Source organism: Entelurus aequoreus, linkage group LG08 (assembly GCF_033978785.1).
Source record: "Entelurus aequoreus isolate RoL-2023_Sb linkage group LG08, RoL_Eaeq_v1.1, whole genome shotgun sequence".
Taxonomy (NCBI): Eukaryota; Metazoa; Chordata; class Actinopteri; order Syngnathiformes; family Syngnathidae; genus Entelurus; species Entelurus aequoreus.
The window spans coordinates 76,675,008-76,698,472 of record NC_084738.1 but is presented as its reverse complement, the minus strand read 5'-3'; the positions used below and the strand labels follow the sequence as shown (position 1 = coordinate 76,698,472).

General features: G+C 37.5%; 1 protein-coding gene, 1 long non-coding RNA gene and 1 pseudogene across 5 annotated transcripts in view; 1 reads left to right on the top strand and 2 right to left on the bottom strand.

Annotated features, from left to right (window-relative positions):
* The window catches only part of LOC133656314 (protein sidekick-2-like), a 1,293,862-nt pseudogene that overhangs the window by 1,089,844 nt on the left and 180,553 nt on the right, over positions 1–23,465 (bottom strand).
* Positions 1–23,465, top strand: part of LOC133656306 (protein sidekick-2-like) — a 225,159-nt gene that overhangs the window by 142,396 nt on the left and 59,298 nt on the right. For all 3 annotated transcript variants that reach the window (XM_062057330.1, XM_062057328.1, XM_062057329.1), the window contains exons 15-28: positions 42–182; positions 1,783–1,964; positions 2,039–2,154; positions 2,224–2,419; positions 2,476–2,574; positions 4,097–4,288; positions 11,741–11,862; positions 11,937–12,046; positions 12,106–12,494; positions 12,562–12,677; positions 14,280–14,469; positions 14,629–14,727; positions 18,519–18,713; positions 22,844–23,045. In XM_062057330.1, coding sequence (XP_061913314.1) covers positions 42–182; positions 1,783–1,964; positions 2,039–2,154; positions 2,224–2,419; positions 2,476–2,574; positions 4,097–4,288; positions 11,741–11,862; positions 11,937–12,046; positions 12,106–12,494; positions 12,562–12,677; positions 14,280–14,469; positions 14,629–14,727; positions 18,519–18,713; positions 22,844–23,045 — 2,349 coding nt within the window. The remainder of the gene's footprint in view (positions 1–41; positions 183–1,782; positions 1,965–2,038; positions 2,155–2,223; positions 2,420–2,475; positions 2,575–4,096; positions 4,289–11,740; positions 11,863–11,936; positions 12,047–12,105; positions 12,495–12,561; positions 12,678–14,279; positions 14,470–14,628; positions 14,728–18,518; positions 18,714–22,843; positions 23,046–23,465) is intronic.
* Positions 3,830–23,465, bottom strand: part of LOC133656309 (uncharacterized) — a 104,073-nt gene continuing 84,437 nt past the window's right edge. For both annotated transcript variants that reach the window (XR_009827122.1, XR_009827123.1), the window contains 2 exons: positions 7,886–7,993; positions 3,830–4,325 (listed from right to left, as the gene is read on the bottom strand). This is a non-coding gene — a long non-coding RNA (uncharacterized LOC133656309). The remainder of the gene's footprint in view (positions 4,326–7,885; positions 7,994–23,465) is intronic.

The following is a 23,465-nucleotide window of genomic DNA, read 5'->3' as shown; positions in this document are numbered from 1 at the left end:
AGAAGCTTCAACTCATGTGTTTCTCCGTCCCTTCCGTGTAGCGTGGCACTCCCAGAGGAGCCCCCCAGCGCTGCCCCCCAGAACGTCATCGCCAGCGGGCGCACCAACCAGTCCATCATGATCCAGTGGCAGCCGCCGCCCGAGAGCCACCAGAACGGCATCCTCAGGGGCTACACCGTCAGGTGAGACCACCTGTTGGACTTTTATGAACGCTTGTTTGTTCATTTTAAGCTCAATTAACCGCGGTAAGGAACCTTAACAAAAAAAAAAAAAAAACCTCACAGCTGGAAGCTAAAAGTTCCACCAGAAGAAAAGACAGTGATTATTTTTTTTATGTGTGCTCCTCATAAACTCCTGTTGGTCTCCCTCCAGCACAGGGATGTCAAACTAGTTTCCATTGAGGGCCACATGGCATCAGAGGGCCGCTTGTAACAGGGAATAATGTAGGAATTTAAATTAATTATTAGTTATATACATTGTTTTAAGTCCATTTCACAGTAACAACTCGACATTTACAACATTTTACTGTAAAATATAGTGTAGGTTTTTTTTAAACATTTTACAGTAAAAGGAAAAACAGTACCACTGTTTTTTGGGGGGTTTTTAGGGAACAATCTGGCAGCTAAGTTGCCAGAATGTTTGTGTTAAATTGACATTGTTTTTTTACAACATGATATTGTTGATGGAAAAAACTGTACAAGTCATTTTTTTTTCTCTGGCAACTTAACTGCCAGTTTTTCTGCCGTAAAAATAAATATTCCCATTTCCAGTAATACACCGTTAAAAACAACAAGCCTAGATTTTACAGTCAAAAACTGGCAGCTCAGTCAACAGAATTTGAACGCAAAAATCAGTAGTCGTTTTTTTATTTTCAATTTACCGTAACCCTAAACCTAACCCTTACCCTAACGTAACCCTAACCTAACCCTTACCCCAGCCCCAGCCCCAACCCCTAACCTAACCCTAAACCCTAACCTAACCCCAACCCTAACCTAAACCCCAACCCTAACCTAACCCCAACCCTAACCTAACCCTAAACCCCAACCCCAACCCTTACCCCAACCCCAACCCTTACCCCAACCCTAACCTAACCCTAAACCCCAACCCTAACCCCAACCCTAACCCTAACCCTAAACCTAATCCTAATCCCAACCCTAACATAAAATGTTTTGTCATTTTTATTAATTTGATGGGTAGTTTGCTGTAAAGTTAAGTATTGTTATTTCTACAAAAACATGTTTGGAAAGTATGCTAATAGACTGTACTAGATGAGGTGTGACTGCTCCAATGCTGAAGTTGAAGTGAAATGCTGACGGAATGTAGTATGACTGTGGATGCTTTTAAAAAAGGCTTAAAAACCCTTATTTTTTTTAAAAAAAGCCTTTTTTTAGATATACGCATACTAGTTTTAGCTATTTGGCTGTTCTAGTTTTTATTTTTTTTGTATTTTTTATTATCTTTTTATTTTATTTATTTATTTTTTAATACACTGTAGCACTTTGAGGTTGTTTACTCAATGTAAAGTGCTTCTTACAAATAAAATATATTATTATAATTCCAACCCTTGATGCTGAGTGCCAAGCAGGGAGGTAATGGCTCCCATTTTTATAGTCTTTGGTATGACTCGGCCGGGGTTTGAACTCAGGACCTATATCATTTCCAGGTGTTTGTGGGAAGGATGTGGCCCCCGGGGCCTTGAGTTTGACACCTGTGCTCCAGCAGGAAGTGTGGCGTTCTGCACCTGCACCAGCTATTGTGTTATTGTTGTTGTGGTCATTGAAGGTACCGCCTGACCGGGCTGCCCGTGGACTACCAGATGAAGAACATCTCCAGCCCGGAGGTGACCAACCTGCTGCTGGAGGACCTGATCATCTGGACCAACTACGAGATCGAGGTGGCGGCCTACAACGGGGCCGGCCTGGGGGCCTTCAGCCACAAGGTGACGGAGTGGACCCTGCAGGGAGGTGAGGGCCGCACGTTCTTTTCCCCTCACGCCCGGACTCCCCGTCCTTACATCCACACGTCCTGTCCATTCAAGTGCCGACCGTCGCCCCCGGCAACGTGCAGGCGGAGCCCGTCAACTCCACCGCCATCCGCTTCACGTGGACGGCGCCCAACCCGCAGTTCATCAACGGCATCAACCAGGGCTACAAGGTTCTGCTGTGACAGGTCGACAATGAGAAAGGAGGCACAGAGAAACATGTCCTCCATCTTCCCCCGCAGCTGCTGGCGTGGGAGCCGGGCAAAGACCGGGGCGTCTCCGTGGTGACCACGCGGCCCAACTTCCAGGACAGCGTGCACGTGGCCTACGTGACGGGCCTGAAGAAGTTCAGCGAGTACTTCACCTCGGCGCTGTGCTTCACCACGCCGGGCGAGGGCCCCCGCAGCCCCCCCAAGCTGCTGAGGACGCACGAGGACAGTAAGTCATGTGACTTGTCATCGCGCCGCACCCACTCTAACGTCCTTCGTGTTTAGCGCCCGGCGCCGTGGGACACCTGAGCTTCACCGAGATCCTCGACACGTCGCTGAAAGTCAGCTGGAGCGAACCCGGCGAGAAGAACGGCGTTCTCACAGGTACACGCACACACCTGAATGTCACAACTCTATTTATGGAAGGCATCATAACACTAATAGGCTCTTAATCTAATATAATATTTGTATTATATTCATGCAGTATTATTGTATTTATTCTTTAATAAAACATATCTTTATATACATATTTAAAACATTATTGTTATAATATTTTACTTTTTCAAATTAGGATGGATATATAACCTTTAATTATACTATATTTTATTTTATATCATCTTTAAATAGTATTTTGATTGATATACATGTTGAATCCATATTTTTCTAAATAGAATTTGATTTTTTTTCAAATAGCCCATTACCTTTAAAATGGTTTTAAAACATATCTGTGTACATTATTATTTTATAGCATTTTTATTTGATATTGTTTTTATTCTTTAATATAGTATAATATATCTTTATATACATATTTAAAACATTTTTGTTATAATACATTATATATTTTACTTTTTCAAATTAGGATGGATATATAACCTTTAATTATTTAATTACAATATATTTTATTTTTTATCATCTTCATTTTCTTTAAATAGTATTTTGATTTATATACATATTGAATTCATATTTTTTAGAATAAAATTATATATTTTTTCAAATCATTATAAATGGTTTTAAAACATATTTGTGTACAGTATTATTTTATTATATTGTTTTAATTTTTTAGTATTGTAATGTATAAAATATCTGTATATAAATACTTATCATAGTATTTTGGTACAGATGATATATGTTATTTATTTAAAATAGCCCACTGTTATCTTTAATTATTTTAAATATTTTACACAGTGTTACTTTATATCACCTTTATTTTGTAATAAATTATTCTACAAAAGATTTTATATATTTATTGAATCTGTTTTTTTTTTTTTTAAATCTTACATTTGTTAAAATAGCCCGTTAACTTGTAAAAATTTTAAATACTATTTTATACAGTGTAATTTTTTATCAACTCTATTTTCTATCAACTATTTTGTATACATATTGAATTTATATTTTTTTTCATAAAATGTGATACTTTTTTTTAAAATAGCCTGTTACCTTTAAATTGTTTACAGTGTTATTTGTGTACAGTATTTTTTTTTATAATTGTTACTTTTAATGTCGTATTTTATCAATTATTTTAATACAAATACTTTTTTTAATATTAAATTAAAAAAAATCATTTCAGTAATTAACTTAATAATAATAAAACAATTAAAAAAACATGTTTAATTATTAAGTTAATATTTAATATACAGTGGTATTTTTAATAAAGTGTTCTCTAATATTTTTACATATATTTGATTTTGTATGTATTAGTTAACATACTACTTTTTTTTTTTTTTTACTTTTTTTACCCCAAATAAATTTTAAAATAAATCCCTATAACATGATTATTTTAATTTAATAACTCTCTGTATGATGCAAAATATAATTAAATGCCTTTTTTATGTATTGCATTATTTGTGGTTCCGGTGTAATAAATGTAGAAAATATGAATAACTTAGTTCCTATTATCATATTGCAGGTTACCGTATCTCGTGGGAGGAGTTTAACCGCACCAACACGCGGGTCACACATTACCTGCCCAGTCTGACCTTGGAGTACCGCGTCACCGGACTGACGGCGCTCACCACCTACACCATCGAGGTGGCCGGCATGACGTCCAAGGGTCAAGGCCATCTGTCGTCCTCCACCATCTCCTCGGGGGTCCCGCCAGGTCAGTGAGGGTCATGTGACACATCTCCTGGTTCCACCTTTTGGAGCAGAGAATTCATACAACAAAATCAAATCATATCATTTAATCATATACATATTAATAACTAGTTTCTAAACGACATTTGCATAACTATGTATTTTAGTGTATTATTTTAAATAACAAATTAGTATTATTATCACAGTTAAGCAACAACTAAACGTTTTACTGTTAAACTAACCTCATTCAGAGATGTATAAAGTGTAAATAATTTTTAAAAATGAGACTATTTTTAATGAAATAAAATTGATAATCTACTTGCAAAATATGGATTATTTTATGACCAAAATTCAATGGTCAAATCAACATCAGAAACTGACATCGGTTAAACGTCGCCAAAAAGCATGTTGTTTCAACGTTGTATTTGTGTTGTAGAATATTGGTTGGAAAATTACCAAAAATTCAATGGTCAAATCAACGTCAGAACCCAACATTGATTAAACGTTGTCAAAAAGCATGTTGTTTCAACGTTATGTTTGAGTTGTAGAATATTGGCAGGAAAAATTACCAAATTTCAATGGTCAAATCAATGTCAGAACCCAACATTGATTAAACGTCGTCAGAAAGCATGTTGTTTCAACGTTGTATTTGTGTTGTAGAATATTGGTTGGAAAATGACCAAAATTCAATGGTCAAATCAACGTCAGAACCCAACATTGATTAAACGTCCTCGAAAAGCATGTTGTTTCAACGTTAAGTTTGAGATGTCGAATATTGGTTGGGAAAATGACCAAAATTCAAAGGTTAAATAAACGTCAGAAACTGACATTGATTAAACGTCGTCAAAAAGCATGTTGTTTCAACGTTGTATTTATGTTGTAGAATATCGGTTGGGAAATGACCAAAATTCAATGGTCAAATCAACGTCAGAACCCAACATTGATTAAATGTCATCAGAAAGCATGTTGTTTCAACGTTAGGTTTGTGTTGTAGAATATTGGTTGAGAATTGACCAAAATTCAATGGTCAAATCAACGTCAGAACCCAACATTGATTAAACATCGTCAAAAAGCATGTTGTTACAACGTTGTATTTGTGTTGATGAATATTGGTTGGGAAATGACAAAATTCAATGGTCAAATCAACGTCAGAAACTGACATTGATTAAACGTCGTCAAAAAGCATGTTGTTTTAACGTTGTATTTTTGTTGCAGAATTATTGGTTGGAAAATTACCAAAATTCAATGGTCAAATCAACATCAGAACCCAACATTGATTGAACGTCGTCAAAAAGCATGTTGTTTCAACGTTAGGTTTGAGTTGTAGAATATTGGTTGGGAAATGACCAAAATTCAATGGTTAAATCAACGTCATAAACTGACATGGATTAAACGTCGTCAAAAAGCATGTTGTTTCAACGTTAGGTTTGAGTTGTAGAATATTGGTTGGAAAATGACCAAAATTCAATGGTCAAATGAACATCAGAACCCAACATTGATTGAACGTCGTCAAAAAGCATGTTGTTTCAACGTTAGGTTTGAGTTGTAGAATATTGGTTGGGAAATGACCAAAATTCAATGGTTAAATCAACGTCAGAACCCAACATTGATTAAACGTCGTCAAAAAGCATGTTGTTTCAACGTTAAGTTTGAGATGTCGAATATTGGTTGGGAAAATGACCAAAATTCAAAGGACATATCAACGTCAGAACCCAACATTGATTAAACGTCGTCAAAAAGCATGTTGTTTCAACGTTAGGTTTGAGTTGTTGAATATTGGTTGGGAAAATAACCAAAATGCAAAGGTTAAATAAACGTCAGAAACTGACATTGATTAAACATTGTCAAAAAGCATGTTGTTTCAACGTTGTATTTGATATAATTAATTATATCAAATACTTAATTATATCGGAATATTGGTTGGAAAATGACCAAAATTCAATGGTCAAATCAACGTCAGAACCCAACATTGATTAAACGTCGTCAAAAAGCATGTTGTTTCAACATTAGGTTTGAGTTGTTGAATATTGGTTGGGAAAATTACCAAAATTCAATGGTCAAATTAACGTCAGAACCCACCATTGTTTAAACATTGTCAAAAAGCATGTTGTTTCAACGTTAGGTTTGAGTCGCTCAAGGTCAGGACCTAATTGAAGAAGTTGTCAACGTTGTTTTAATGTCTTGTGCCTGCTGGGTTAATGCTGGAGTTATGAAAATATTTGATTAATAATTCTTACTTTTCAGAAATCCATTTACCTGAGATAAACTGTATTTAATTGTTAGGTATTGATGAGACTGTGTACATGAAAGTGATGATTGTTAGGTATTGATGAGACTGTGTACATGAAAGTGATGATTGTTAGGTATTGATGAGACTGTGTACATGAAAGTGATGATTGTTAGGTATTGATGAGACTGTGTACATGAAAGTGATGATTGTTAGGTATTGATGAGACTGTGTACATGAAAGTGATGATTGTTAGGTATTGATGAGACTGTGTACATGAAAGTGATGATTGTTAGGTATTGATGAGACTGTGTACATGAAAGTGATGATTGTTAGGTATTGATGAGACTGTACATGAAAGTGATGATTGTTAGGTATTGATGAGACTGTACATGAAAGTGATGATTGTTAGGTATTGATGAGACTGTGTACATGAAAGTGATGATTGTTAGGTATTGATGAGACTGTGTACATGAAAGTGATGATTGTCAGGTATTGATGAGACTGTGTACATGAAAGGGATGATTAGCAGTAAGTACTGTTGCGTTGACCAGATTTTCCTCCGGGGAATTCAAATTGCTAGTCTCTCTCAGATTCTTTTATGGCACATAAGCTGATGTTTATATTCAATCACCAGGCAGAAATTGGTATTTTGTGGTTTATTCTCCAAGCTTAGAGGACAAACGTGAGACCAATCTAGCACACCAGCGTTCCCCAGCCCGGTCCAGATCGGTCTCCCCTCAAACCCCCGGAGGTCCCGTGATCTTCCCTCTGTCCCTCGCCCCCACTCCCTTTGTTTAGACTACTCCGAGTTATCTCTACTCTGACACATTCCAATCTAGAAGGCCGACACCTTACTATGAGACTCAAAAGAAGGAAGTGTACTAGCTATTCTTTATATGACTATAGGAGTTTAGAAAGAAGTAACACTTAAATATGGATATGATTCTGATCTGCTTCCCACAGTACTAATAGCAAACATATGAAGGGGCTTTCAAACATGGCAGCTGAGTATTTGGTGAGAAGAAAAAGAGTCACTAGTGCTCCACTTGTGCAATAAACATAATTACAGCGTTTAATGCTTTAATATTGTTGAAATATGTGAGAACACAGCAGGCGCCTGGTCAATGTGCAGACGCCCGTGAAATGTCGAGCGGCGGTTACGGCCCCCACGGCGGCCATTGAGGCGACGCGTTTGGAATGTACGTTAGGAAAACAGAAATGACTCAGAGGCGTCCTGTTTTACTGCCTGCTCGCCGTCTCCTTATGTCAGGCCGACGCGCTAAAGTCACCCTGCAGGAGTCACTTGGAGCTTTTGTGTCCACGTCACGCCTCAACTTGTCTGTGAGACCAGTCTGCTGCAGCGCTGATGCACCACACATGTTCACAACACACCTGCAAGCAGCAGCAGGACGTGTGAGTGCAGTATCTGTGCGGCCATCAGGTGGTGCTGTGGTCCATGGTTTGAGGAGAGGGGTGGAGTCTTGTGAAGGACACGTGACACTACAACCACAGGAAGGACAACATTACTATGTACCTTAAAACATGCTTTAAAATAATAATAAATAATACTGTTTATCATGGCTTGAAATGTACTGATTGCAAGCAAAAAAAATAAAAAATATATATATATATATATATAATAAATAATACTGTTTATCATGGCTTGAAATGTACTGAAAAAAATATATATAAAAAATAAAAAAATAAATATATATATATATATATATATATATATATATATATATAATGTATATATATATATATATATATACATATATATATATATATATATATATATATTTTTTAGATTTTTTTTTCAGTACATTTCAAGCCATGATAAACAGTATATATATATATATATATATATATATATATATATATATATATATATATATATATATATATATATATATATATATATATATATATATATATATATATATATATATATATATATATATATATTTATTTATTTAAAAAAAAAAAAAAAAAAAAAAAATTTTTTTTTTGGAACCAAAATTAAATAGTTTTAAATACTATTTCATTTTGGTAAAAAAATAAATAAATAAATATATATATATATTTTTTTAACCAAAATTAAATAGTTTTAAATAACAATAATACTGTTTATTGTGGCTTCAAATGTACTGATTGCAAGCATGTTTTAAGGTATATATATATATATAGTTTAAAAATGTTAGAATAGGTCAAATAAGAAATATTGTTTAAAGGTGAAATATGAATAAACTACAAATGTGTATGATTTCAACATATGTTTAAAAACAATAAAAATATGGTCGTAAACAACAATTTGAGAAATAATGACTATAGAGCAGCTTGACAACAAAACAATTTTTTTTTTAATATTTGTAAATATTATACCAATATATTGGTGTTAAAAAAAAATAGATTTTTGAATGAATCGCGATTTGTACAGAATGTGTGTAAGTGTGTGTGTGTGTGTACATTGTGTAGGGAAAGTATTCAATCCTCTTTAAATGGTTCACTCTATTTCATTGCAGCCATTGCTTGAATAAAAAAAACAGTTTTTTTCTCTCATTAACACTCAGCACTCCATCTTGACAGAAAAAAAACGAAATTCTGAATTTTTGGCAAATTTGTTAACCCTTGTATTATGTTGAAAAAAAATAACATTGATTATGTTGCGGGTCATTTTGACCCGTACTGTGTAAATGCACTCAAAACAGTCAAGAAAACAGGTTAAACCAATAACAACTTTATTTTAGGTTATATAAACATTTAGAAAAGTGACATGCAATACATTTTTAATTCCAACACTATATTTAAGAAATACTTTAACTTCAACTTTAACTTCATCCCAGCGAACTTCAACATTTTCAATGTTCTCCAAATTTTCTTCAACATTTTCAATGCTCTCCACATGATGGACAGAATGTTACTGTGTGCTTTCTGCAGATGTAATTCTTGCATTTCACATAAGAGGTACTTGTTTTACTGTCCTCTCGGGGTAAGCAGACACGTCCACAATGTTGTAGAAAATCACCAAAGGCCAACGTGCTGTCTTGCGCTGGCAGCTGTATGTTGCTGTGACTTTGTCCAGGTTGTCAACTCCTCCTTTGGTGGAGTTATAATCCAGGATCATTTGTGGCTTCATGTCTTCTCTTGTGCTCAGAGATGCATCTGTGTGCATTGTACTCGTTAGAAGAACATTCGTGTTTCTCTTTGGGCAGTATGAAACAACTGTTGCTTTCTCAGTGAAAGCAAATATTGAGGAATGCAGAGGTCTGCCCTGCATCTTCAGAATTTCGGTGGGAAGTTCTGGCTTATTTTTTCTGACTGTTCCCAACATGGTCAGCTTTCTCTTCTGAAGTTCATCTCCAAGGTGGTAGGATGTAAAGAAATTGTCACATGTGATGTTATGACCTTGCAGCCCTTCACTCATTTCCAGCACCACACGCATCCCCTGATTCTTCTCAGATGTTCCTCCAGGTAGCTTTCCAGTGTATACTTGCATATTCTATGCATAGCTGGATTTTGCGTCACAGGCTGCCCATATTTTGATGCCATACTTGGCGGGCTTGTTGGGCATGTACTGTCGGAAAGGACAGCGCCCCCTGAATGGAACAAGGCGCTCATCTACAGTAACATGGGGACCAGGATAGTACAACAAAGGTACATTTTCAACCCATTTATCCCACACATCTCTGATCGCAGCTAGTTTGTCTCTTTCACGTCGACCAGCTCTGGTGTTGCGGTTGTCAAAGCGGATCACACAAGATATCATGTGGAATGTCTCCAGAGACATTGGCCTTCCATTCTCTTCATTCCATAGACTTGCAGTGGCTTCTCCCTTTGACCTGTACACTCCAGCTAATAACACATCTCCAATGTAAGCATGCAAGTCAGTCTGATCCAGTGGCTTCCATTTCTCTTGAAACACGCGTCTCCCCTCAAAGTTGGTCATTTCCAGTATCATCCTCTCTATTGGTGGGGATATGAAGAGCTGAAATGCTGATTGAATCTCATCAACTCGTGTGACAGCAAATCTTGTAGGACCGGGAGTCATTTTGATCACATTGGAAGATGATAGTCTGCCTCGGCTTGGGTGTGGTGATGTTGACCATTTTATATTACCGTCCTTAGATGCCCATGTCCCTTCTGTGGATGATGATTGCTGCATTCCTTGGTTTTCATCTGTTGGAGGAACAACAGCAGACTCGTCCTCTGAATCCTCCTCATTGTAGGAAAATTGACAATCTGGATCAGCAATAACATTGTCCTCTGTCTCTGAAAAATTCTCTGTTTCTGAAATCTCTTCCTCTACATCACTATCCCAGTTAAAAATCAGTGATAAAGCCTCCTCAGATGTCATCATTCTGGAGCTCATTTTTGGTGAGTTTGTCAAAGAGATGACATGAGAACAGTGACAAGGACAAGTGTGAGAAAGTTCCCTCTCTTCACACACCTGGCTCTGGGTCTCAGAGGCAATCACACTACAAACAATTGTACATCAAAGTAAAAAGTACATCATAGAAACATGTTTATTTTGGATCTGAACAGCTGTTTACCCACATCAAAGCGTCTGGGTCAAAATGACCCGCAACATCATCTTTGTATACAACTCTAGAAAGACATTCCACTACACATCAAAGTGTCCAGATTTTACACACCAGTTCATGACCCTAGATGAGGAAAAGTCACCAAATGTCAGCAAGAAAAAGAAAGGATAACCAGTACTTTGATCAACACAAAAACTGAAATGGGTCAAATTGACCCTTAACATAATACAAGGGTTAACAATAAAAAACTCAAAAATCACAGAAGTGTAGACAGAAAATAAGCAGATATTAACAGTAAATGAACAAGTAGATTAATAATCCATTTTTACAGTTAGTCCTTTATAATGTGTACAAAATAATAGGTGTATAAATGACACAATATGTTACTGCATACTAATTAGGAGTCTTAGTTTGTTTACTTACTACTAAAAGATAAGTTCACACTTTCATTTAAGGACTAAATTGCAATAATAAACATGTTTCATGTATTTAATGTACAATTTTTTGTTAAAATAAAGCCAATTATGCAATTTTTTGTGGTCCCCTTTATTTAGAAAAGTATCAAACCGGTACCAGTACCAAAATATTGGTATCGGGACAACCCTACTTTATAAATAGGGCAACTTAAACAGTCCAATGTTAGGTTTTTACAATGTTCGTGCGGAGGAAAATAATGAGAAAATCTCTGTGTTTGACTTCCTGTCAGAGCTCCCGGGCCCGCCCACCAACATCGCCATCTCCAACATCGGCCCGCGCTCCGTCAGCCTGCTCTTTAAGCCGGGCTACGACGGCAAGACCTCCATCTCCCGCTGGCAGGTGGAAGCCCAGGTGAGACTCGGCCCTAAGATGAGGAGCTGTAGCTATGACGTCATCATTCAGCCCTGACTGGCGCTACCACACAGGTGGGTGTGGTGGGCGACAGCGAGGACTGGGTGACGGTGCACCAGGTGTCCAACCTGCCTGACGCTCGCTCCCTGGAAGTCCCCGGCTTGAATCCCTTCACCTTGTACAGGTAGGCCCGTTGCTACGGTTACGGTGACGCCACATCACCATTACTCCGCCCCCTTCCAGGTTCCGTATGCGCCAGGTGAACATTGTGGGCACCAGCCCCCCCAGCCAGCCCTCCAGAAAGATCCAGACCCTCCCCGCTCCTCCGGACGTGGCCCCGGCCAACGTGACGCTGCGCACCGCCAGCGAGACCAGCCTGTGGTTACGATGGATGCCGCTGCCCGAGTGGGAGTACAACGGGAACGCCGAGCAGGTGGGCTACAGGGTGCAGTACGCCAAGGCGGGCACGGCAGGCCACCCGCTGACCCAGTCCATCCCCGACCGCCTGGAGAGGGAGTTCACCATCGAGGACCTGGAGGAGTGGACCGAGTACGAGGTCAGGGTGCAGGCCGTCAACGGCATCGGGACGGGACCTTGGAGCCAGCCGATCAGAGGACGGACACGGGAGTCAGGTGAGTTCCAAGAAGGTCCGCCACTGCACTAATGGACCATCCATAGCATCCTTGTCTTTTTGTGCAGTCCCGTCCTGTGGACCCAACAACGTGTCCGCCTTCGCCACCACCTCCAGCAGCGTCCTCATACGCTGGTCCGAGGTGCCCGAGCCGGACCGCAATGGACTCATTCTGGGCTACAAGGTTTGTTTCTTTCTCCATATTTAAACCAGGCTTTTGATTTACTACAGGAAGAGACACCTGCTCAGTGGCCTAGTGGTTAGAGTGTCTGCCCTGAGATCCACTATGGACTGGACTCTCACACTATTATGTTAGATCCACTATGGACTGGACTCTCACACTATTATGTTAGATCCACTATGGACTGGACTCCCACTATTATGTTAGATCCACTATGGACTGGACTCCCACTATTATGTTAGATCCACTATGGACTGGACTCTCACACTATTATGTTAGATCCACTATGGACTGGACTCCCACTATTATGTTAGATCCACTATGGACTGGACTCCCACTATTATGTTAGATCCACTATGGACTGGAATCCCACTATTATGTTAGATCCACTATGGACTGGAATCTCACACTATTATGTTAGATCCACTGTGGACTGGACTCTCACACTTTTATGTTAGATCCACTATGGACTGGACTCCCACTATTATGTTAGATCCACTATGGACTGGACTCTCACACTATTATGTTAGATCCACTATGGACTGGACTCCCACTATTATGTTAGATCCACTATGGACTGGACTCACACAATATTTTGCTAGATCCACTATGGACTGGACTCCCACTATTATGTTAGATCCACTATGGACTGGACTCACACAATATTTTGCTAGATCCACTATGGACTGGACTCTCACTATTATGTTAGATCCACTATGGACTGGACTCTCACTATTAAGTATCAAATTGCCTTTTAGTACCGGTACCAAAACATTGGTATTGGGACAACCCTTTTTCACTCCCGCCTCTGAGCGTCTTCTCCTCGCAGCTGTTTCCATTTTGTGATTACGGCTGTTTAAGTTTAGCTTTTGCTGCTTGCCTTCATCATTGTGCTGCACAGTTTCACCCGTGAGTTTTTGCTGTTCTCCAGCATTCCGTTTTGTTTATACCCTGATCAGTTTAGTTTCTTTTTGCACAGCCTTCCCTATGCTTATTTGTTATTTTACTATACAGCCCTAATTCAGAGAGCCTGGGAAAGCGGCATAGTTATTCATTTACAACACAGCAGCAACAGAACCAATGTTGTAAAAGCGGTAAGGAGCAATTTTTGGAAAAAAATTGCGATTCGTACTTTTTTTAATCGATGAAAAAAAAAGAAATCTAAAATGTATTTAAAAAAAAAATAAAATAAAAATAAAAATAAAATATATATATATATATATATATATATATATATATATATATATATATATATATATATATATATATATATATATATATATATATATATATATATATATATATATATATATATATATATATTTTAAAAATAAAATAATCAGTTTTATTTATTTGATTATTTAAATCTGTCCAGGGTAGAATTGTATTAAACAAAGCAAGTTTTTTTCAAGTAATATACAAATTTATCAAATCTGTTTATCTATTTTATGTAGTTAATAATAGAACTGGCACCCAATGTTATTTAAAAAAAGTATTGATTTTGAATTGAGAATTGTTTTGAATCGAATCGTTTCCCCCCCCAAGAATGGAAGGATGCGGTACCCAAAGATTCACATCCCTAGTTTCTGTCTCCTTCCTGGTCAGGTGGTGTACAAAGAGAAGGACTCGGACAGCGCCGTGCGTTTCTGGACGGTGGAGGGGAACGCCACCCACAGCGTCCAGCTGGGCGGTCTGGGCAAATATGTGCTCTACGAGATCCAGGTCCTGGCGTTCACCCGGATCGGAGACGGGCGGCCCAGCGCGCCACCCATCTTCGAGAGGACTTTGGACGACGGTATAAAAGATGCTTGGATTAAACATCCATCATCCGATTCCACTTGGATGAGATTCCAACGTTCTCATCAAACTACATTTTTCGGGCTTCATGCTGATGACCTCATTTGCATGTCAATTGTAGCAAAATGTGAATAATGGCCTCATCTTCCCCTTGCAGTGCCAGGACCTCCCATGGGCATCCTGTTCCCAGAGGTGCGCACCACCTCAGTGCGATTGATCTGGCAGTCGCCCTCGCAGCCCAACGGCATCATCCTGGGTGGGTAACCATCATCAGGGCTGGACCATTACGGCAAATATATCAATCACCATTTGTCTGATTGATGCTGAAATCACCATTAATAACACGTCTATGTACACTTATTTGAAACTTACCAAAACTCAACATTTACCGTATTTTCCGGACCGTTGGGTGCACCGAATTTAAAGGCGCACTGCCGATGAGAGGGTCTAGTCAGGTCTATTTTCATACAAAAGACGCACCGGATTATAAAGCGCAATAAAGGGGTTGTATTATAATTTATTTACTAAATGTAAAAGACTTCCTTGTGGTCTACATAACATGTGACGGTGGTTCTTTGCTCAAAATGTTGCATAGATGATGTTTTACACATCATCTTCAAGTCCTTGTACACACACCATATTCATACCGTATGTTGAAGCACAGTTGAAGCGCAGTACGCCTGACTAGGGTAGCCGTTATGCCTCGACAATACACCAAGCGTTGGGGTTTGTTTGTGAACGACTGAGCATTAAAGGAGTCAGATTTAGATTGTTTTCTAAATGTAAAAGACTTCCTTGTGGTCTACATCAGTGGTCCCCAACCACCGGGCCACAAGAATAAAAAAATAAAAAAATAAATAAAAAATGTTTTTTTTAATGAAATCAACATAAAAAACACAATATATACATTATATATCAATATAGATCAATACAGCCTGCAGGGATACAGTCCATAAGCACACATTATTGTATTTATTTATGTAAAAAAAAAATATATATATATATTTTTGAGGTCGGTAAGCACAACCAGAATCATGCCGTACATTAGGCGCACCGGGTTATAAGGCGCACTGTCGGGTTTTGAGAAAATGAAAAGATTTTAAGTGTGCATTATAGTCCGAAAAATACGGTAATATAAAAAAAAATCAATGGGTATAAATTAGTACCGAATAAACAACCAGTAAAATACTAATACTAGTATTATGCCATACAATACTAATAACAATATCAATATAATTTAAAAAAATAATAATTTGTTTTTTTCCTTTTACATTTATTGTATCACTTTTTGTGTCATAAACACAATTCAATAAAATGCAAAAATCCTCACAATTATTGGCGCGATATAAATTTGGAAAATGTTTACCAATATTTCAAGTCAAAGCATAGTGTTTTTGTCGTGTATCAATATTGTGTGTGTTCAACAATGTGGAAGTAGTAGTCGACAGAAAAAAAGAGTGAAAAAAAGGTTTAAAAAAAACGAGAATTTAGGGATTTTTTTGAATTTGGAAAAAAGATAGTTTGAATGTGCAGGATGAGTGGAATATGTTGAAGGTGGAATAGTTTGAATCAGTTGAAAAATGTGGAAAAGATGGAAGTTTGAAAAATGGTCAATTCATTTTGAATGGGAAAAATGTCCTGGAATTCTGGGAAATCTGGGATTTCTTTTTAAATTGTTGAAGGAGAGCACAACATTCCTGAACAGGCTGAATAATTTGGAGTTGGAACAGTTTGAATCGGATGAAAAATGTGGGAATTGTGGAACTTTGAAAAATGTCCAATTCGTTTCAATGGGAATTTCATAGAAAATTGGGAATTCGGGAAAAGAAGGATTTTTTTTGAAAATGCTAAAAGACTTGAATGTTCTGAATGAGTTGAAATGGTTGATGTTGGAATTTTTCAAATCGGTCGAGAAATGTTGAAGTAGTAACATTTTTAATTGAGAAATGGTATTACGGAATTCAAGGAATTTCGAGAAACCGGGAAATTTTCCAGTTCGAAAAACAACTTAGTTTTTTTGTCCTGTTTAAGAGGAATGTTTTGACGCTGGAACGGTTCAAGTGGGTTGGAAAATGTGGAAGGAGTAGTCGCCAGAAAAAAGGGTGAAAAAAAGGTGTTAAAAAAAATGGGAAATTTGGGTATTTTTTTTAACTTGGAAAAATGGTAGTTTGAATGTCCAGAATGGTGGAATATGTTGAAGGTGGAATGGTTTGAATAGGTTGAAAACTGTGGAAATGGTGGAAGCTTGAAAAAGGGCCAATTCATTTTGAATGGGAAAAATGTCCCGGAAAACCTGGAATTCTGGGAAATCTGGGAATTCTGTTTAAATTGTTGAAGGAGAGCACAACATTCCTGAACAGGCTGAATAATTTGGAGTTGGAACGGTTTGAATCGGATGAAAAATGTGGGGATTGTGGAACTTTGAAAAATGTCCAATTTGTTTCAATGGGAATTTCATAGAAATTTGGGAATTCGGGAAAAGAAGGAATTTTTTTGAAAAATCTAAAATACTTGAATGTTCTGAATGAGTTGAAATGGTTGATGGTGGAATTTTTCAAATTGGTCGAGAAATGTTGAAGTAGTAACATTTTTAATTGAGAAATGGTATTACGGAATTCCAGGAATTTCAGGAAACCGGGAATTTTTCCAGTTCAAAAAACAAGTTAGTTTTTTTTGTCCTGATTAATAGGAATGTTTTGATTCTGGAACGGTTGAAGTGGGTTGGAAAATGTGGAAGGAGTAGTCGCCAGAAAAAAGGGTGAAAAAAAGGTTTTAAAAAAAACGGGAAATTTGGGTGGTTTTTTTTACTTGGTAGTTTGAATGTCCAGAATGGTGGAATATGTTGAAGGTGGAATGGTTTGAATTGGTTGAAAAATGTGGAAATGGTGGAAGCTTGAAAAAGGGCCAATTGATTTTGAATGGGAAAAATGTCCCGGAAAACCTGGATTTCTGGGAAATCTGGGATTTCTGTTTAAATAGTTGAAGGAGAGCACAACATTCCTGAACAGGCTGAATAATTTGGAGTTGGAACGGTTTGAATCGGATGAAAAATGTGGGAATTGTGGAACTTTGAAAAATTTCCAATTTGTTTCAATGGGAATTTCATAGACATTTGGGAATTTGGGAAAAGCAGGAATTTTTTTGAAAATTCTAAAAGACTTGAATGTTCTGAATGAGTTGAAATGGTTGATGTTGGAATTTTTCAAATCGGTCGAGAAATTTTGAAGTATTAACATTTTTAATTGAGAAATGGTATTACGGAATTCCAGGAATTTCAGGAAACCGGGAATTTTTCCAGTTCAAAAAACAACTTTGGTTTTTTGTCCTGATTAAGGGGAATGTTTTGACGGTGGAACGGTTGAAGTGGGTTGGAAAATGTGGAAGGAGTAGTCGCCAGAAAAAAGGGTGAAAAAAAGGTTTAAAAAAAAAAAACGGGAAATTTGGGTATTTTTTTTAACTTGGAAAAATGGTAGTTTGAATGTCCAGAATGGTGGAATATGTTGAAGGTGGAATGGTTTGAATCGGTTGAAAAATGTGGAAATGGTGGAAGTTTGAAAAATGGTCAATTCATTTTGAATGGGAAAAATGTCTCGGAAAACCTAGAATTCTGGGAAATCTGGGAATTTTTGGAATGTCTCAAGGGAAAGCCCGCCATTCCCGAATAGGCTGAACAGTTTGAAGTTGGAACGCTTTGATCGGGTGAAACATGTGGAAGGTAGAGCGCGCCAAAATCTGGAGAAGAATAATAATAATAATAACAAATAGATGCATTTTGGTGTAGAAAAGCATGTGTGTGAATAATGAATGAGGTTGTGTCAAATAAAAAAGTAACAACTATGGTAAGATCCCAAACTTCTAGTAGGCGTGGTCTTGTTTCCACTCAAATACTTAATCATGTTTAACCGTTACACAATCAGGAATTTGCACGTTTTTACAATTATAGTATTTTTATGATGGTGAGAAGCCAAATGAATAGTCCAGTCCTAACCAGGGGGTCTCACTGGTGTGTCCACGTCTAATTTCACCTCCCTCCCTCCTCCCCGGCAGCCTACCAGATCACGTACCACCTCAACTCCACCAGCAGCAACGCGGCCACCGTGGACGTGCTCAACCCCAGCGCTCGCCAGTACACCGTCACCAGCCTCCGGCCCGAGTCGGTGTACGTGTTCCGCATCACGGCGCAGACGCGCAAGGGCTGGGGCAAGGCCGCCGAGGCACTGGTGGTCACCACGGAGAAGAGAGGTAACCCTGCGCCTGGCGTGCCAGCCTAGAATTGACCTAGTTTCTTAACCCGTTGCTCCTTAGAGGGTCGCCAACAAGTATTTGTACTCAGTTGTAATACACTTTTACACCACTTGTGGCAGTAATGACAATATCAAACAAAGAGAAGCTTCTTAAGCGCAAAAATTATGACTAAAGTGTGTGTTTTCATTTGCAGTTTAGTTAAAAAACATATTCATTATGATTTAGTTTATTTTAGCAAAAGATAATTGTATGTAAATACAGTTTCCGTACTTACAAAAGCCAAAAGCAGTGAAGTTGTCACGTTGTGTAAATGGTAAATAAAAAGACAATACAACAAATCCTTTTCAACTTATATTCAATTGAATAGACTGCAAAGACAAGATATTTCATGTTCACACTGAGAAATGTTATTTATTTTTTTGCTAATAATCATGAAGTTAGAATTTAATGGCAGCAACACATTGCAAAAAAGGCATTTTTACCACTGTGTTACATGGCCTTTCCTTTTAACAACACTCAGTAAAGGTTTAGGAACTGAAGTGGAATCATTTCCCATTCTTGCTTGATGTACAGCTTAAGTTGTTCAACAGTCTCCCTTCTGATATTTTAGCCTTCATATTGCACCATTGTCTTGCTGAAATAAGCAGGGGCGTCCATGATAACGTTGCTTGGATGGCAACATATGTTGCTCCAAAAGCTGTATGTACCTTTCAGCATTAATGGTGCCTTCACAGATGTGTAAGTTACCCATGTCTTGGGCACTAATACACCCCCATACCATCACACATGCTGGCTTTTCAACTTTGCGCCTATTACAATCCGGATGGTTCTTTTCCTCTTTGGTCCGGAGGACACAACGTCCACAGTTTCCAAAAACAATTTGAAATGTGGACTCGTCAGACCACAGAACACTTTTCCACTTTGCATCAGTCCATCTTAGATGAGCTCAGGGTCAGCGAAGCCGGCGGCGTTTCTGGGTGTTGTTGATAAATGGCTTTGGCTTCGCAAAGTCGAGTTTTAACTTGCACTTACAGATGTAGCGACCAACTGTAGTAACTAGGGATGTCCGATAATGGCTTTTTGCCGATATCCGATATGCCGATATTGTCCAACTCTTTAATTACCGATACCGATATCAACCGATACCGATATCAACCGATATATACAGTCGTGGAATTAACACATTATTATGCCTAATTTGGACAACCAGGTATGGTGAAGATAAGGTACTTTTTAAAAAAATGAATCAAATAAAATAAGATACATAAATTAAAAACATTTTCTTGAATAAAAAAGAAAGTAAAACAATATAAAAACAGTTACATAGAAACTAGTAATTAATGAAAATTTGTAAAATTAACTGTTAATGGTTAGTATTATTAGTGGAGCAGCAGCACGCACAATCATGTGTGCTTACGGACTGTATCCCTTGCAGACTGTATTGATATATATTGATATATAATGTAGGAAGCAGAATATTAATAACAGAAAGAAACAACCCTTTTGTGTGAATGAGTGTAAATGGGGGAGGGAGGTTTTTTGGGTTGGTGCACTAATTGTAAGTGTATCTTGTGTTTTTTATGTGGATTTAATAAAAAAAACAAAAAACAACAACAACAAAAAAAACAATACTGATAATAAAAAAAACGATACCGATAATTTCCGATATTACATTTTAACGCATTTATCGGCCGATAATATCGGCAGACCGATATTATCGGACATCTCTAGTAGTAACTGACGGTGGTCTTAAGAAGTGTTCCTGAGCCCATGTGGTGATATCCTTTACACACTTATGTGGCTTTTTGATGCAGTACCGCCTGAGGGATCCAAGGTTCGTAATATCATGGCTTACGTGCAGTGATTTTTCCAGATTCTCTGAACCTTTTGATGATATCACAGAGCGTAGATCAGGGGTGTCCAAACTTTTCCCGCTGAGGGCCGCACACTGAAATATCAAAGCAAGCGGGGGCCATTTTGATATTTTTTATTTTAAAAACTAATACAATATATGTTTAAAAAATATACATTTAGGCCTCCACTCAGGCTTGATCCCGGGTACCCCAAAGGGTTTAGGTAAGAAAAAATATTTAAAATGTGTCATTATTTAATATTATTATTATTATCCAAGGTTTAAATCTCCAGATCAACATTATGTCTATCCGTCAATAAAAAGGTTTTTTTTTAAAGATTTACGCTGTATGCTCTTTTTGTCAAAGAAAACCCTGTTTTTTTATGGAAAAAACACAAAACATGCAATATTTTCCCCCAATAACATTTTAAAGTGGAATATTTGAGATTAGGGATGTCCGATATTATCGGCCGATAAATGCGTTAAAATGTAATATCAGAAATTATCGGTATAGTTTTTTTTTTATCTGTATCGTTTTTTTTTTTATTAAATCAACATAAAAAACACAAGATACACTTACAATTAGTGCACCAACCCAAAAAACCTCCCTCCCCCCATTTCTTTCTGTTATCAATATTCTGCTTCCTACATTATATATCAATATATATCAATACAGTCTGCAAGGGATACAGTCCGTAAGCACACATGATTGTGCGTGCTGCTGGTCCACTAATAGTACTAACCTTTAACAGTTAATTTTACTCATTTTCATTAATTACTAGTTTCTATGTAACTGTTTTTATATGGTTGTACTTTCTTTTTTATTCAAGAAAATGTTTTTAATTTAGTTATCTTATTTTTATTTTTTTTTTTTAAAAGTACCTTATCTTCACCATACATGGTTGTCCAAATTAGGCATAATAATGTGTTAATTCCACGACTGCATATATCGGTTGATATCGGTATCGGTTGATATCGGTATCGGTAATTAAAGAGTTGGACAATATCGGATATCGGCAAAAAGCCATTATCGGACATCCCTATTTGAGATTATATAATAATTGGAGCTCATGGCATAACTCATAACAACATTGATTCATTATTATTTTTTGAGCAGTGACACTTAAAAAAAAAAAAAAAAAGTCCCACTAATATTATTGGGGATCCAAAAGGGTCCTGCTCAGTAAAGTATTAAAAAATAAATCATACATTTTTTTTTTTACTTTTAACACAATAGTCTCAAGATCAACTTCAGATCCATCCGTCAATTATAACTTGTATTGTTCTTTATGTTTTTTGTTTGTTCGTTTTAGGCCCTTGTTTAAAAAAAAAAACAGCTTAGTTTTTTATATGGCAAACACAAAATATGCAACATTTTCCCCCAAAAATGTCTCAAAGTAAAATATTTAATGTGACGTAATTAAAACCTTGAATAGGTCAATAATTCATAATGACATGGATTTTGATTCATTATTATTTTTTGAAAGAAAGAAACAGCCTGCATGGCAGCTTAGTGTTATTAGAGTAAACATTGAAACATTTTATTGTTACATTTCACCTGTTTGCTCTTTTATACCACTTTTTATGTTTTTAATTTTTTTTAATCGTATTTTTAGAATGTGACACGAGCCGTTAGAATATTACCCACGGGACACCCCTGGCGTAGATGGTGAAATCCCTAAATTCCTTGCAATAACTGGTTGAGAAATGTCGTCCTTAAACAATTTGCTCGGGCATTTGTTGACAAAGTGGTGACCCTCGACCCCGTCCTTGTTTGTGAACGACTGAGCATTTCATGGAAGCTGCTTTTATACCCAATCATGGCACCCACCTGTTCCCAATGAGCCTGTTCACCTGTGGGATGTTCCAAATAAGTCTTTGATGAGCATTCCTCAACTTTATCAGTATTTATTGCCACTTGTGCCAGCTTTTTTGAAACATGTTGCAGGCATCAAATTCCAAATGAGCTAATATTTGCAAAAAATACCAAAGTTTCTCAGTGTGAACATGAAATATCTTGTCTTTGCAGTCTATTGAAAAGGATTTGTTGTATTCTCTTTATATTTACCATTTACACGTGACAACTTCACTGCTTTTAGGCTTTGTATTTTTCCAAGCTTAAGGTTTGTGTGTATAATTACTGAATATGGTTAAAATCAAGTGAAAGATGACTAATTCAGTGTTAAACTGTGAGTGTAGTGTAGTGAAAAGTTGGGCCCGTAGGTCAAAAAGGTAAAGAACCCCTGAAGTCACTGAGTCCACCCTGTCCTCCCAGCTCATCCACAGCCCACCAGTCGCCCCACCGTGCCTCAGAAGGACGTCCGTGCTCGCCACGTCCTGCTGGCGTGGGAGCCCGGCAGCGACGGCCTGTCCCCCGTGCGCTACTACACCGTCCAGCTGCGGGAGCTTCCGGACAACAACTGGACGGTTCACTCGGCTTCTGTCAACCACGACGCCGCCTCCTACATCGTCTCCAGGTATCACTTCCTGTCCTCGCCACTAACACTAATCTTTCACTTTTCCAACCGCTGTTAGCCCTGTTGTACAGAACTCAAATAACTACTACATAACATACAACCAGTGTTATATACTGTATACAATAACTTAAGGAGTAATATTGGTAATGACTTTTAATGTATGTTACAATGCCATTACCGATACCTTTGATGCTACTGTTGATGTGGTGGTATGTCAACAAGACAGAAGCACAGCAGGAAGTAACTTTTTACCAATGAAAGCAAGAAGCGGCACCGCACTTAAACTAACTTTGATGATCCACAAGGTCAATTGTTACACACAGCAGTTCAGTCACAAAAGATGGAAAAGGATAATGCACACAAGAGGGTAAGAACTAAAGGTAAAAAGTAGACCAAAAATGAACCTGATATCAAATAGGA